Here is a 15,896-nt window from a genome sequence, read left to right as displayed (position 1 = left end):
GTTTCCTTAATTATATGTATCTATCTTTATTTATCTTTAAGTTATAGAATGTTTCTCTTCAATATTTGCGCAAACCGTGTACTCCAGCAGAGTGCACGCGTTCTGCGCAAAGAAGCGGAAATGATCTATCTGCCTTTGCATGGTTATAAAATTCCTGGATTATGGTTGAAACCTGGAAGCGTAGCGATTTAAACGTGTCGTTAGAAACGTGATGCCTTTCCATTTCCAATCCTTTCAGGACACTATTGCAACTCCGTGCGTTTACTCCTACTTCTCTCTATGTCCTCGTTCCTTTTTCTTGTGGATAATCCGACAGGTAAGTCGATATGTATGATTCAAACGAAATCGAAATTCGGTTAAGAAAGACGTAGGAAACGAGAAAAAACTGATAATATAGCCGCCGGATAGTCAAATTGATTTCTTCAACGTCGAGAAGAAGAGGATTCAACATTTTAATAAAAATCATTTGGTTTTGTCGTCGACGTCGATAAAGGATAGCGTCGCATGTATGAAGGGGTAGTGGCGTCACGTGGGCGACACCGCTTTCTTCCGAGCAGGAAACATCCTCTTAGCGTGTAACGGATTGTTCCTTTCTAATTCCATTTTTGTAAAGTACATTAAACGTGTTATTAATTATATACGCATAACACATATATTTTGTAGAAGGTACAATGAAGGTACAAGGAAACATTTGCCATCTTTTTTCAGAGAATTCTCCCTCGCCGAGTACGATTTATAACATATCCTATATATTATATTGGGTACCATGATGTAATTTTCAAGATTACGCTCCCTTCGATGGAAATTATAAAAAGACCGAGGAAAAAAACCTTTAAAAGACTCCAATTAAAATTCTGCTGGCATCGCCGTTTCAATTCAAGTTAATGAAACTCCAATTAGAAGTCCTGTGCAAACTACAGCGAAAATCGTGCAAAATATTAAGCTTTTATGTTTTCCGCTCCGTCCGTCGCTCGCGAGGAACGAAAAATTTTTCTTGTACATTTTTTATTAGCAATTGCCATTTTCTTCAAGAGAACTTTATAATACGAGGTACTTAAAGGAGATTTCAAACGAGCTTCGAGTCGCGGCGGTATTTCTAAAGGCTTTTTAATAGCGCTGAGAAAGATATAAAGCATGTCCTTTAATGAAAGAGGCTTGTTTGTGTAAGGATCTTGGGAAATGTAAATAAAATTGTTAGAGAAACTGCAGGGATTCATTTTCAGGAAGCTTTAGTCTTTTAGTTAATCCGATAAAACTGAGGCACCCTGCATAGGCAAAACTATCGTAAGAGCAGGGGGTAGACTTGACGCCACAATCTCATTTCCACTTATGACTCGGCCTATTTTAATCTTTTTTGTTCGTTGGTTATCGCTAGAAAAATATAATTTCTTCATTTTTCTGCTTTAAACGGATCCGAACAACACCGAACAAGCGACTGTTGATTCGCGTTAGTTCCTTACACCCCCCGCTCTCTTACACCCGATATTAATTCAGAAATACTCTTCGCGAAGCGAGCATCTCCGGTGAAACTTTTGCGCGCACTCTTGCATAATTGAACATTCTTTCTATGTGAGAGAAAAGGGTGAGGAAGAGAGGGTGAGGAGAAGCCGAGGGTAATACAACTCCCCAGCTGCAAAAGAGTGGTGAAGAGCGAAAAAATCGCAAAATGGAGGTAGACTTGCTCATTCGCTCACGCGTCTACGGCCTTGCGATAAAATTCTCGGCGGATTTTCAAGTAAACCCCACACCCTCGTGAATGGCTGCCATATCGAGAACGAAGCAATTTCGGGACGGACTTTAGAATCGCACTCGGGGGGCATGACTGTACCAGTGCCGTGTTTGGACGGTGGTGGTCCGAGGGTCACAGTTTTGCGAGCGAGAAAAACTTTTTATTATTTTATTGTATTTTTATCGTACACACAGTACATTTACATAAAATGAAACATTTCAAAAATATTTTAATTAAGTTAAAGCATTTATATGAAGAGGAAAAATATTTGCATCGCATTTGATAATTGCGGCAGAATTGCGGTAGAAACTTTCGCATAAAGATACATTAATCATCACCCTCAATTGGCGTAAAGTTTTCGTATACAATATCATCGTCATCGTTAAAATATTTGCTGGCGCTATCAGAAGAAGATTGTGAAGCGAGCAGGACGGATTCGTCATCATTTGTGATTAAAAGTTCCGGAATGGAAGTCGAGGTTGGCAGAGTAATGTTACGTCCACGTCTCCATTTGGGATTTCGATCAAACTTTGCACAGAAAACGCGACGGCCATTACGATCATTCTCCTCGATTACATCAAGACCTCTAATGAAATGATTAATTAATAATCGATGGAAATTCTCAAAATTCATCATTGAAATAGGAATAAAATAGGAATGTGACATCAGTCACATTCTTTTTATTTGATCGTACGTACTCTCTTTCGCACTCTGTTATGTCGTAGTACGTACGGAAGCACTTCTTGCATTTTCTGAAATACACTTGCCCCACGATGGACGAGTACAAGCCGCTAATTTGCGCCAAGCAATTGTAAAACTGCACCTCGCACTCGCACAATGAGCTGCAAAAAATTAAAAATGAGTTTGTGCGTTTGCACTGCCAAGAATCTCGACGTACCTTCTGCAAATATATTTGTTATATAGCCCATATTTTTCAGATTTAGGTCTGATATAATCTTCGCAGCTATCGTGCGCTCTGCAACACGCGTCTAGCTCATTGTACGTGCCCAATTCGGAATTATTGCGAGCAATATTTCCCCGTCCGCACCAACGCGTGCCTGAAATATAAATAAATAAATTTATGCAATTATAAATACTGTTCGATTATATATCTACTAATTAGATATCTACTAATTAGATACGAGTTAAAAATTAAGTTAATTTATGAGTGGATCAAATTGAAATGCTTTCGGAATGAATTTGTGATAAATTAATGAGTGAAAGTAGAGAGAGAGAGAGACAGAGAGAGGGAGAGAGAGAATTAAACTAAAGAAACATTTTAAAAATTGAAATTTATATTAAAAATTTTATTAAGATTTGTTTATATTGCAAGCAAATTGTTATTTCACATTTGCAATAATTACCTGGAAGGATTCCATGTCGAAGATTCTTCACTTCCTTTAGCATGATGAATGATCGAATATAATTGTTTTTTCTGGAACCTTCCACTGCACTGTTATCATTAACAAATAGAACGAATACACAAAGCATAATTAAATTTATTTCGTAAATTCGTTTCATTTTTAAATTATTGATGTGGCTTGAAGCAAAACAGTTTTGTAATTGTTAGGAAGTTATTTTACAAAATACTTATTGGCTTTCGCATCAAAGTTGCCTGTGTTACTGCCACGCCATACAAAACGAAACTGTTACTTGAAGGTTTCTTAAGATAAAGATTGCGGTACGAAGGTTAACATTGTGTCAACGCAAACGTATGTTGGTCACATGTTTCCTTCACGAATGATTCCTCACCGCAAGTTTCCTGACGATACTGAAAGATTAGTATCTAAAATAATCCGAACTTTGGACAAATTGACAAATTGACCTTTTCATACTGATGTAGATAATGATAATGCTCACCAGCTAATAATATAAAATGATCTTTTAATTTCGTTATATAGACAGTGTATATTTCGATCTCAAAGTGCAATATATAAAAACTGTTTTTAATTTTTTCAATTTAATCAAGTATTTCATAAAAATAAATTAAGAAAAGATATATTAAATAAACATGTGTCGTTATTACTTTATCATCAAAAAATGTTGATGTAGACATTACCCTATTATCAGTTTACAAAAGCAGTGAAACGTTTAAGATATCCATTCATCAAGTCATTTTTCTTATCGGTGCACATATTTTTTTGCTATTAATAGATTGTCATGAGCACTTCTTTTATCGCATGCTTTGTTCGGCACACACACACACAGCACAAGTATACAGTAAAAAACTTTTATTTAATATTTCTGTTAAAACAGAGTTTTTTCCTCGTGAACATTTTTTATCTTAAAAGTACAACATATTCATGTGCAAATTCAACAAGTTCTCATTGTATTAATTAAATTTCATATGTTAAATTTATAATCAACTAATCCAAATGTGTTAAATTAACCTTTGTCAAACATTAACGCAGTGCGACATTGTGTATACATATAACATTTCCTTAACTAAAATTTAATATTATAGATATGTCCATTTTACATAAAATGTTCTTCCACACATTGTAGCTTTCTTATTAATTTTATGTCGAAGTATCTATATAATATCGATATCATTGTTTGATTCACGTTAAATTTACACAAAAATTTGAGTGAACCGTTTAGGACGTGTGAAATGTATTGAATTTAACATACATTTTTTCATCATGTAATTTTCCTTTATATCGCGAACGTGATTACTGCGTGTCCGATATCAAAGCAATATTTGCAATTCCGAGATACACTGACATTATCAGTGTGAAATGAGAACTGAATAAACAGATCGGTCTGGAAAATATTTGACATCTCGCAAAAAATACCCGACATATTTTGTAAAATGCAAGGTACATTCATGTTTAAAACGCATACTCTTGTAAAGATCAAAGCTCTATGGAGCTTCGCTTAAATTTCTTTGAAAAAGGTACCATTGTTAATTTGAAATTAAAACGAAGGTCGGAAAATAAATCACAGGAACTTCTTCCCGCGGAAGCTGAGAAAACTGAAATAAAATGGGGTGGCGGGTACCTTCCTGGGTTTTCGGAGGAGCCTTTTTTTCTACATTATTTCAACTGCAAGGCCAACTTCCTCCCTCCTGAGGCCTCTTTCGCTCGACTGCGCATTCCTTTTAACGATTTCGTCCCTCTTGGCCGCGACATCCGCTTTCGTTTCACGTTCTTCCCTCGTTCTTCAAGGTTCCCACCTCCTGCCTCTACCTTGCAACCACCCCGACACTCCTCTCTTGTGCACGTTTCTAAGAGAATCCTCTCGCAATCGCGAGAAAGATACTGTTCGGAAAAATATGAAGGTAAAATGAAGACACGAGGATATTAACTGTAATAGAAATCTCTTGGCGAACTAACTAAGTACCGTAGCTTTGGCAGTTGTCTCTTGTGCATTATGTCGCTTGGGTTCATCTTGCATCGCATTAGAATTGTCATTAGAATTGCGACTTGGCGCGAGAAATCAAGTTTTCGTCTACGTCGTTGATCTGTCTCCGACCAAGTCGCCACTCTCAGATTACTTTATGATTCTCGTTATTCTCGTCGCGTCGCAATCTGTGAGAAAGACCTCGCAAGAGACACTTAAAGTTCTAAAGTAGACGACAACGCGTGACTCCATTAAAAGTTGTCGCAGGAATTCGCGTTCGATTATAATAATAATTCTGGTCGTCGATCGGCTCACAAATTTCGCTTTACGCCTGATATTTCTCCGCCGGAAGCGCGCTGAGAAATGTTTAAAGCTAATCCCGTTATCTTGGAAAGAGTACAGTGTGTTACGTAAAAAAAAATTCGGAAGCTTTTAGGGAGATATTAAAAAAATCTTTTATTCGCGCCTTTTAGTTTAGCACGGTAAAAGCCCGGAAGAGATTACAAATCCCTATGCTTCATTAATGTGCTTGATTGGAATTTCTAATAAACGCATCAATGTTTTAATGAATCTGCGTTGCTCAGCAAGACTCACGACGTGACGCCATATGTCAAACAAGCGGATTTAAAAAATTTGCATATATCTCATAAACGCTTTGAGGCGGCGCGTTCATTAAAACGCCGCAGTGTAGAACAGAGATTAAGCTTTATTATAACGACCGCAAGGGAAAACTGTCGGCGGCGTGACTAAATTTCCCGGATGCATTGTGTCATGGAAAAGCCGACTCACTCACCAACCTGCTCTTTCAGACATGACGAACAATTCGGGATTAAAAATTCTAGATTATGAGGTAATTAACGATTAACCGGCTGACTAATTAGAAAATAAAATGGGGAGGATATAGAGACCGTCTGAATAAGTGTCCGCCATTAATAACATCTTTCCATTATTCGGCCATCTGTGCACTTCCGTCACTGTTATTTATGTTTTCCAGCTGTCCGGAGGGCATTGCCGCAATATCTGGAATCAATGCGCGGCACGAGGTAGCGGAACAATATTTTACCTGTCGGAACGGGCCCCCGTCTCCCGGGGATGGTGGACTAGTTCCGGAAGTACCGCGGCTACGAACTTCGACTCAATACGTCAGCAAACTTAAAATGGAAAGTTGACAACCCGCGGGCACGCCAGATATTCCGCCTCTGTCGCGTTCAATTTGAATAAACCCACCTCCGCGAACCGGCCTCGACTCTCCTCGCGAGGCCCGCGGGCGAATTGCGTCCCTTTCGAACTTATTCAAATTGCGCCCACCCTCGCGGCGCCCGTTGATAGAGCCACCCCCTATTCAAGGAATCCCACGGAAGCGACCGCCGCTATCGAGCGCCGAATTATTCTAAGCCACCATACTAGCGATTTAGCTACGCCCGGAGAGCCGTTAATAATTTACAATGCAAGTTGCAAGCTTATAATAACTCGCGCGGAGTTAGCCGCTCTGGCTGCTAACGACCATAATTAAATTAAGCAGCCCGGCGTGCGGTATGAGACACGGCCGCTTTCTGTTTGCTTCAATAATAATGTAACTTTTCGCAGTCGTGATAAAATAAAATATCATTTCCCTGGGATCGCAAGTTGCTTTATTTTTTTATCGAGATTAAGCATTATCTCTCCGCACGTTTCTCGATTAATATTTTAATACCGCAAACGCGAGAGTTGATATTTAAAATGTCTCAAAGACGCTTTAGAGCTTTGTAGCGGAAATTTTGTAACTTCTGCGTCTCGCTGCGATTGTCTTTTTTGCAGAAAAAGCGCGGAGCTCGAAAGTGTCTCGCGCGATGATCAATAGGGATGCAAATGAGGAGAAGACGCGAGAAGTCTAAATGAGGCGCCATGGAGCGAATTAATGAGGGCGCACAATACTTGCGCTGATCGCCCGCGGCTTCTTTGGGGAGGAATTGAAAATTATATGCATGCATGATACATGACAGAGTTTCGGACAAACACAAGATATATCGTGAACCAACGCATGCAAGCGTTTCTGTATACGTAATTATCAGAAGGATACTCTAAACAACCATAATTGCATTTCTTACTGCCGCAACATCGATCGCGTTGCTGATACATTTCAGCAATCTCGGCGCTGCCGCAACAGTTTAATAAAACGCTCGGTTTATATTATCATCTCGCAAATTAAATGCATCGAGATCACTGTTTGGAATTGGAGACACTGTTGGTATTCAGAATTACAATTAACATGATGATATTTCGCAACATCAGTTAAGCAACGCTAAATTTGTAATAGGACTAATGAACCAAGGTAGCAGCTGAATAATAAAAAAATTAATAAATAAATAATACGCATATTGTATGTATTATTAATTAATAGCAAGTTTCAATCTGTAATATTTGAAGATTTTCCCTGCTGTATCCAAGATGTTTCCGCGATTTCGCTTTCGGTTTCCTCACTCGTTGAAAAAACTCGGGCTGGCGACGTGATTCGGCGTGAGAGCGAAACATGATAAATTGCAGTATGTTTGTGTAGAAAGCGCGGTTTCCTGCGCGCGTAAATATTTGATGCGCGCGTGATTAATTGCCTAATTACCAGCATACAGCATGAAATTGCATCTGTATGCGTGCGGGATGGTCCGGAACCGCTCTTTCTCGCAGCTGAGTTCTTTGATTCGGTTCATTTGCCTCTGCCAGAAATGTGATTGGCCACCATATTGACTTTTCAATATACGACGTAGCGTTTCGACTCAGTCAAAAAGTCCGGTTTGACTTTCAATTTTTCAAATAAATGTATATGTAATACAATCAACAATGTTGTAATGTATATTCATAGAGAACGATGGCGGTTACTTGTTTGATGAATAATTTGTTTCTACTGAATGTAATAAAGTGAAATTTGATGCAAAAATAGAACCGAGCTTTTTGATTGACATAATATATTGAAATGTTGTTTGATTTAATATTCGGCTGAGCGAACAAAAGAGACAATTGTTTTTGAATCTCTGCGAAACACTCGAATCTTTTCAAAACAATTAGAGCTGGAAAGTGCCTTAATTGCAAGTTGTTATTACGTTTAATGTGCAACAATGCTCGCTCACGCTCGAACGAGCCCAAATATGCTCCACGTCGCTGCTCTAAAACGTTACTAGATGAATCGATTGTTTGGTTTCTCGCATCGCCGGCTCCGTGTCCTCGGCAAATTGTGCATAAGCCATTATCAATGATGTCACGGTGTGCTGCGTTAAGAAGGATTGCATTATTCGCTTTTGGTGGCCATATTGCACAAATCAAAATAAATCGTGCGAGTGTAATTGTCAAAATGTAACTATTATTCGCGATCAAACGTTCGCGAAAACCCTCATTCGTTCACATCAGTGCTGGAGAATACCTAGTACTTCGTAATTTTCGCGGATCTTCAGCACACACGTGTACTCTCACTCTGCATTCTATGGGTCACTGCGAGATGAGGGAGTCGAGCGACGTCTAACGACGTCGTTATTACCGCGCGGGATATACTTCTTAGGACGTACTTGAAGTTACGCCATTTGACTCGGAAGAAAAGCAACTTGTACGAACCTGGACTTTTCAAGAGCATCGAGCAACGCTGGCACCTCCCGAATCTCTCGTCGCGTAGGAATTATTGAAAATTGTCGACATAATTGCGACATTTTATCATAAAATCGTCTACCTAATAATCATGCGCGTAGCGAAAGCTACTTTAATTAATAATAGTTTGAGCGATGTTATGTTGCGCTATAAACTGTCTGTTATTAGATTCGATATGTAGAAGGATAAAAGAGAGAGAGAGGGAGAGAGAGAGAACTCATGTTCGGGCTAAATTAAATTCTAACTGTACGTCGCATCGTGCGCCCGAGTTTTAATACTCGACATTAATAACGCATCGTATCCAGAAAAGATAATGTCAATATGCACGGTGCTATGAAAATTCGCGTAAACACGGCGGCCGGAGCAACATTATTTTCGTGCATTATTTCGCATATCTCACGCATTTCCCTACGTGGCGTTAATCATTTTTATAAATCACGCGGGCGCCGTTGCTAATACGTCGTTTTATTCAACGAACAAATCCTACTAGTCCACCGTTTTATTCAGCATAAAATTATAAAATTATAAAATTAATTTGGCAATATCAAAAGCAGTACGCGATTGGATATCGTGTTTGATTTAATCGCCGTATTATAACCGCGATCGATGCATCACGCAATTTCGATATATCGAATGAGCCGCGAATTCTTGAAATGCTCAGATGGTTAATTAGTAAAATATATTTACATATTAAAAGCTCAGGGGTTTTTATTAATATTTTGTAATACTGGCAAATTGCGTTTTCATATCGCCAGGTATGACAAACAGCACAGTTATTAAAAGAACTCGGCTCTCTCACATAGATGTAGAATGCTTTCCTCGAGTTATATATTAAGTAGTATTTTAAAAGTAAATTTAAAATCGATAATTTTTAATCGATTCCTTGTTGAGGATTAATTTGTTGAGGACGGCTCGATAAAATTGCAGTAGAAATTCTTCAATTTCGGAATTACGAAGCTAAGCTGTTGGTCGATACGAGTTATTGGTCGCATTCGGGCGTGTAATTTCCTCGACTATCATTGGCTAGGCAAGTCCGACGGAATTTAATATTAATACAGGACGCTCGAATTTCGAGAATACCGTCTGTGATATCGGATGACCGATCCAATTCCTGCGTCAACGCCAACAGCATCCGACGAACTGCACCCCGTAGGAATGCACTTTCCTGGGTTGGAGTATATGCGCGAAGGGACGAGGAATGCGCTGACATGCAAACGAATACGATGAATACGAGCGAGCTGACTGTCCGTTATTGTTCCAATTTTTAATTAGTTTTAGATCGTAATGAAACGCTCCTGCGGTTATTGCGAAGAATTTATTTTTTCAGGTTTGATTAATTTGATTCGGATTTTAATTAATTTATCTAGTTTTAATTGTCATTCAGTCCGCTTCGCTTTAAACATTAATCAAGGCGAAGCAAATAAGGGACAAGACAAGGGAAGAGAGCAAGTGGATAAATCGCGATGACGTGGATGACGAATTCGGTTCAACAGGGAAATCGACATGGGCGCGTTATCTTTGCTGCCATTATAATAAGTTCGCATAGTCGGGACACGCCAACGTGTCTTCCGGAAGAGCGTGCGCGAATATTTCGGACCACGCATCCCAGCGTGCATTCTGGCGCGGCTCCGGTGCATAAATTTCGGACGTGCCGGCTATGGTTTATACCAGCGGGATTAAATAACTTGACCCACTAGCAACATATCACGGCCGTGTATGGTACGCGTGTCGACCTCTCTCTCGTACGTGCCCGCTTCAACCTCAACGAAATTTTGTACGCGGAATTTTCCGCTCGCACGTCGATCTGCGCTGTAGGCTTTATTGATTTTTCCATTATCTCTTGCATATTTATCCTCGCTGCCGTTATTATCACGATTCTCGTTGTTTTTATTAGCGCTCTTGCAAACGTTAAAGTTCATGAACGGCCTGCGAGCCGCCCGGCACTCAACCAGAATGTTCCGTGAAATACGTTTCTCGAGGGAGGTTGCATCGCAGCCGTTCGACCCGTCAGGCTTTCCGGCAAGAAACGAGTCGGGAGATTTCCGACCACTTCCGGTGGAATGTCCGGCACTATAGCCGGGTGTAGTTTGATTATCCAAGATTATCAGGGTGTATTGCAGGCGGCGAATTACCCTTTATCGATTTCTACGTGAAAGCCAAGCCTTCAATAAGTTGAAGGAAGTTTGTCAATTTTGATGTAAGGCGCTTTCGAAGGACTGAGCCCTTTGGTGCATGCGTATTACGTTCCGAAGGTCGGAAATGGGGCGAGGATCGAAAGAGGGTACAATGACCCGACAGGGCTTTCGGCCTTGTTTGACGAGAGGAGTGTAATTACTGTTGATGAATTAGATACAGGTCGCAATGTTTGGAAAGGGATGAGCGATTTGAAATTACTAGAGAAGTGGTGGAGGAGATACAATAATATTGATGAGATATATTCAACATAGCTTATCAAATTTTTATTGCCAGGCTGTCAAATCTTCCCATATGTAATTTAACGATAATGCAATCGATGTGCTGACCTGCAATTTCTTCGTCGACGTAGTCACGCCTTGCTTTGTCCGCTGACTGCTACAAACCTTTGCTCAATTAATTAGCGGTAATTGCAATTTAGTCGACGAACATGGAAACAAGAACAGAACTGGAAGTTTCCATCGCTATGTATGTGGAATTTGCTCGTAGTCGGATATTATTCGGTTGCAACAGCGTACACAGACACATGGAGAATTAGCGACAGCTGTAATAAAATTAATCCTTTATTCCCGCAAAAAGACAAACTTGCAATATGTTATTGCAAAATTGTCTTTATGACCAATCCTCTTCACGATTAAGCTCAGTAAATATAATTATAAACTTTTATTTGTGATAAATTGCAACAATACTATCCGAACTGAATGTAATAATGTTATCTAGGAAATTAATTTTGACGTTTACTCATAACGGACTTTGTTACATATTGCAGTTCATCGATTAAAGTATAAATGACTCTGTACAAATATTTTGAGATCAAGGAAAATGTTATAAAAGTCACTAATTTTGTTTTTGTTGATAAATTGTTCTATCAAGCGAGATTGTTATTTTATCATCCATATACAGGACAAAGCACGATTCTTTTGCTGAGATGGATTCAGTATCTATAAGGCAACATTGCGCGGCAGGCAAAGACTGAAAAGGACAATTTCTTCCCTCTCATAAGCTGTCTCTCGTGGGTCGCCAATTTCGTTTTTATTATGATTCAATCGTCCGTATTCTTCGTGAACCATGGCACTTCGCGATATGAGCGGCATCATTTCTCGACAAATGGGGAGATTCTCACGAAGACGACGATTGAAATGAAATCTTTATAGCTTATTGAACCGAGCAATATCCCGTTGTAAGCTTTTTAAGGAAGAATTATTCGTAAGCGGCATCCTTGATCTTTTTCAACTTAAAATGAACATATGAATGTGTACGTACGTGTATCAGACTACATCATTTTAAAGTATAGTAATTGATTCTGGATATACATTAGCTTATTAAACGGTTTCTATAATGGTTTCCATAATCACTGAGGATATACGTAATGACTGTCGATTATTGTACTACTAGGCCTTTGATCATGGGATGTGTCACGAACAGTCACCAGTAATCATGTAGACACAACCAATATCCTAAGTCTATTAGATTATTCCAATAGTGACGAATACCGAAAGCACTAATCAGTAGTTTTTTATCAGCAGTGTCGAAATTAATTCAGGAATGTAACATGACTCTCATTACATCTGAATCCTAATATCCAATCTTGATCCTAATCAACTCTGATCTGATCCTAATTCAGCTTCGATCTAATTGCACTCTTTCCGTTCGTAAAACAGTGAACATAAAAATTTGCATGCACATAAAGCGGGAAGACTATGTAGTGGCAGTCGTTCGTTGGTTCAATTTCAAACTCAATAATATCTCGTTAACGGAATAGGATTATTATTGCGCTCTTAACTGCTGATATCCGAAATCGCATACGACATAGAGATATGTTATATGTATAGAGATGACGTTCGAAATCCTTGAACATATCTCGTTGCCTTCTTATTTATTCTTACTAGTTTAGTAATTTTATCACATTCTGAATAATTGTAGTCTCCGCAGCGATTAAAATAATAAGTTACTGATAATTGAAAAGTTTTCAGGCTAAACAAACTTAACTGAGAAAATAGCAAAACCTTATTAAAACCTTATTTAAAATTATGAAGGAAAAATGATATTCAAGTTTACAGAGATATTGTTATTTTTACTTTGAAATGAAGTTTTGATGTACGAGATGTATTTAGGAATTTATGTTTTAGGACTCTCCTTGGGTGGTGGACTGATACTTTTGGTATCGGCGTTGTCGGACGCATCACTGGAGCTACCAGGAAAATATAGTTTGTCGTCAACGACCGGCATGCAAATGGACGATAACGGTCTACCTCAGTACCACTACGGCTGGTGCCTTCAGCTTTCGGGATTAGCACTGATGCTCGCGGAAGTGGCAGCCGTTTTAACGATGTCCGGCTACATGGCGCGTTTCTCCACAGTCGAGGAGATGGTGAAGTTGTCGATTAAAACTCTCATTGCGAATTATTCCGTTCGGTTTTAGCTACGAGTCCACTTGGCGTGAGTCCATTAAAGCGTAAAACAGCATTTGCTGATGTTGAGCAAGTGGATTCCTAGCTTTGTCACGGCACGTTTCGTAGTTACATTTCGCTTAGTCCAAGGATATTTATGCTTTCTATTTTTCTTTTTTAGGTGAGAGTGATGGTCCCGGGTGCTGAGAGAAAACTAAGAGAGCAAAGAGGTCTTAGTTCGGAATATCTCGTAAGGGCACATCAGAAATCGCCGGGACCGCCGCAGACTCGACCTTTTGGTCAGCCAACCAAAAGTGGGTGAACTTAACTCGCTAGAAAGGGTGTCCCGCGTGTGATGGTGCAGCATATTATTACCGTTGTGTAATTGTAAAGATCAAGGGAATCATTATCCATAGAAATCCTACAGTTCGGGTATGTCAAGATCATGAGATCCAACGAAATCCCAATGATCTAAAACTTCAAAGTGCTGCGGGACACCCTGTACAATATAAGCACGCTTTCTCATGCCTGGAGGAAAGTAAGTCCGCACTATTCTGTGTCCTAGCACCTCAAAAAATAGCTGAAGAAGGAACCTCGTTGCTCTGCAAGTCTGCACCCGATATCTGCGCATCGAACCCACAGGCCATCAGTTACGTCGATAAGGCAGATCTGTCTCATGTCTTACCGGCCTACCCAGATAACAAGAACGTCGATCCACGGTACAACTTTGATAAATCGGAGGGTAGCGTTATAGATTCTCAATTGAGCGGTTTCACCGACAAGGAAGGCTTCATCGATTCCCGGATTCTATCCGATTCTAGACAGAACATGATCGCGTTCACGGATAAGGAGCCTGGTCATGAGCAGCGATACACCGATTTCCCTGCGAGAAACGTTGACCAGAACGTCGTAGACTCAAGACTGAGCGGTTTTGCTGACAAGGAAGGCCTTCTTGATTCTAGATTGAGTAGCTACGTTGATAAAAATGAATCTTTGCTAGATACCCCATTTGGTTATGACACCAGGTTTAACACTTTGGCTGGTCAAACTGTTCCAATCATGCTGAAAAACCAGAACACATCCGTGTCGGCCATTCAATCGCAGTATATATACCAAAACTTTGGAACGATACATTCGGGCATTCTTAAAGTGTCAGAACCAGGCACCAGTTCCAGTTCCAATTCCAGTCAACGTAGCATGACTTTACAGAATCCAAAGCGCAAGTCGCAGATCGCTCAAAACACCTTTAGCACAATGGAGTGTGAAAAGAAGAAACGAGCATCTGGGTTGACCGGCAAGACGGGCTTTTACACCGGAAGTGCCGTATGACCACCACCCCCGCCTCCGACCCCAAGGTAACTCCAAGAAGAAGAGACCCCATTATAGACGCAACTTGGTGTGACCTTCAACGCGGATTGGAGGATCTCTATTACCGACTGCCCAAGAGAGAAGCAAGAAAAAACATTTTTTACCAGTGAAACATAGTTCTACCGTATATTTACTGATTGTGCGCTTTATTGGTGTATGGTACATAAACGAAAAGAAATGCATTCTTATCAATTATCGACATTACAAGTTCCTGCCAGTGGATCTTGGAAAAAGTGCCAAAGGGTACTACGATCGTGCCATGATAACGTGTTGATTGAGCGATTTCAAGATAATTGGATTCAATAATGAAATCTAAATTAATCTCACTCTTCTAAATATTATACAAATAAAATAATTCTTCCGCCCTTTACCTTGAAATCAACATGTTATCACATTACAACTGCATAACCATTCAAACAAAGTTGTATGCGCAAATATTGATATAGTCAATACGTTGTAATATATTTGATGGTCAATGTAATCAAGATATTCATCTAGGCGCAATTTCGTGTATTCGATTGATAATAAGGAACCACGAAAATACACGTTGGTTTAATGAAATCTAACTGTTTTTCATTAAGAATTTTTCTAATTTCTTTAACGAGATACGCGCTCTAATTGTAATATTAATCAACGACATATCAGAAATAAAAGCGTTTCCGTTGATAATTCGTCAGAAAGTTTTATTCATAATTAGATCTTAGATTACTTTATATTTATTTTTTATATCAAACGACAGATATATGAAAAGGATTTTATGTGTGCGCCTGCATAAATACGTACATCAATATATTGTAACAAGAAGCATAGTTGAATGTAATAAAATATTCCTTTTCTAACAATGTTCTTTGCCTTTCCATCTATTCATTTCTTATTAAGTCAATAAATATTATAATTGCCAATACAACAATTTACTAAATAATTAAACAATATGATTCCAATATAATCACTAATGTAAATTTTTCTAAGCAAGTTTAAATTGGTTAATATAATCAATATACAGGGTATAAGGCGAAAAACCTTTCGCTCACAGGTAGATCTCGTCAAACTGAATTAAAAAGTCCTGTACCATTTTGCAACCAACCACGTAAAATTTCGAGTAGTTTAAAGAAAGTACGCTAATTCAGCGGACACGTTTGGCAGCGAGGGAAGTAGGCATGAATGACGTAAAAAACGGCTAGCCGTGCGTGCGACGCGAACGTATTTCGAAGAACGCGATAGCAGCGAGTATCAGACACCCTGTATTGTTATAATTTTGTAGTGCA

General features: G+C 39.2%; 2 protein-coding genes across 9 annotated transcripts in view; one reads left to right on the top strand and one right to left on the bottom strand.

The window, feature by feature from the left end:
• Window positions 1–15,473, top strand: part of LOC105287636 — a 51,386-nt gene extending 35,913 nt beyond the window's left edge. For all 8 annotated transcript variants that reach the window (XM_011353362.2, XM_011353354.2, XM_026970889.1 and 5 more), the window contains exons 5-7: window positions 13,003–13,244; window positions 13,445–13,577; window positions 13,829–15,473. In XM_011353362.2, coding sequence (XP_011351664.1) covers window positions 13,003–13,244; window positions 13,445–13,577; window positions 13,829–14,592 — 1,139 coding nt within the window. In that variant the 3' untranslated portion in view covers window positions 14,593–15,473. The remainder of the gene's footprint in view (window positions 1–13,002; window positions 13,245–13,444; window positions 13,578–13,828) is intronic.
• On the bottom strand, window positions 65–12,996 carry LOC105287629. The gene is made up of 4 exons (XM_011353277.2): window positions 3,094–12,996; window positions 2,628–2,787; window positions 2,428–2,571; window positions 65–2,315 (listed from the first exon to the last, which is right to left on the bottom strand). The coding sequence occupies exons 1-4, from the start codon at window positions 3,248–3,250 to the stop codon at window positions 2,057–2,059; spliced, it is 720 nt and encodes a 239-aa protein (XP_011351579.1). The 5' UTR covers window positions 3,251–12,996; the 3' UTR covers window positions 65–2,056.
• Window positions 15,474–15,896: the final 423 nt, after the last annotated feature.

This window comes from Ooceraea biroi, chromosome 7 (genome assembly GCF_003672135.1).
Source record: "Ooceraea biroi isolate clonal line C1 chromosome 7, Obir_v5.4, whole genome shotgun sequence".
Lineage (NCBI taxonomy): Eukaryota > Metazoa > Arthropoda > Insecta > Hymenoptera > Formicidae > Ooceraea > Ooceraea biroi.
The sequence above is the reverse complement of the archived record's forward strand: the minus strand, read 5'-3'. Positions and strand labels throughout refer to the sequence as shown.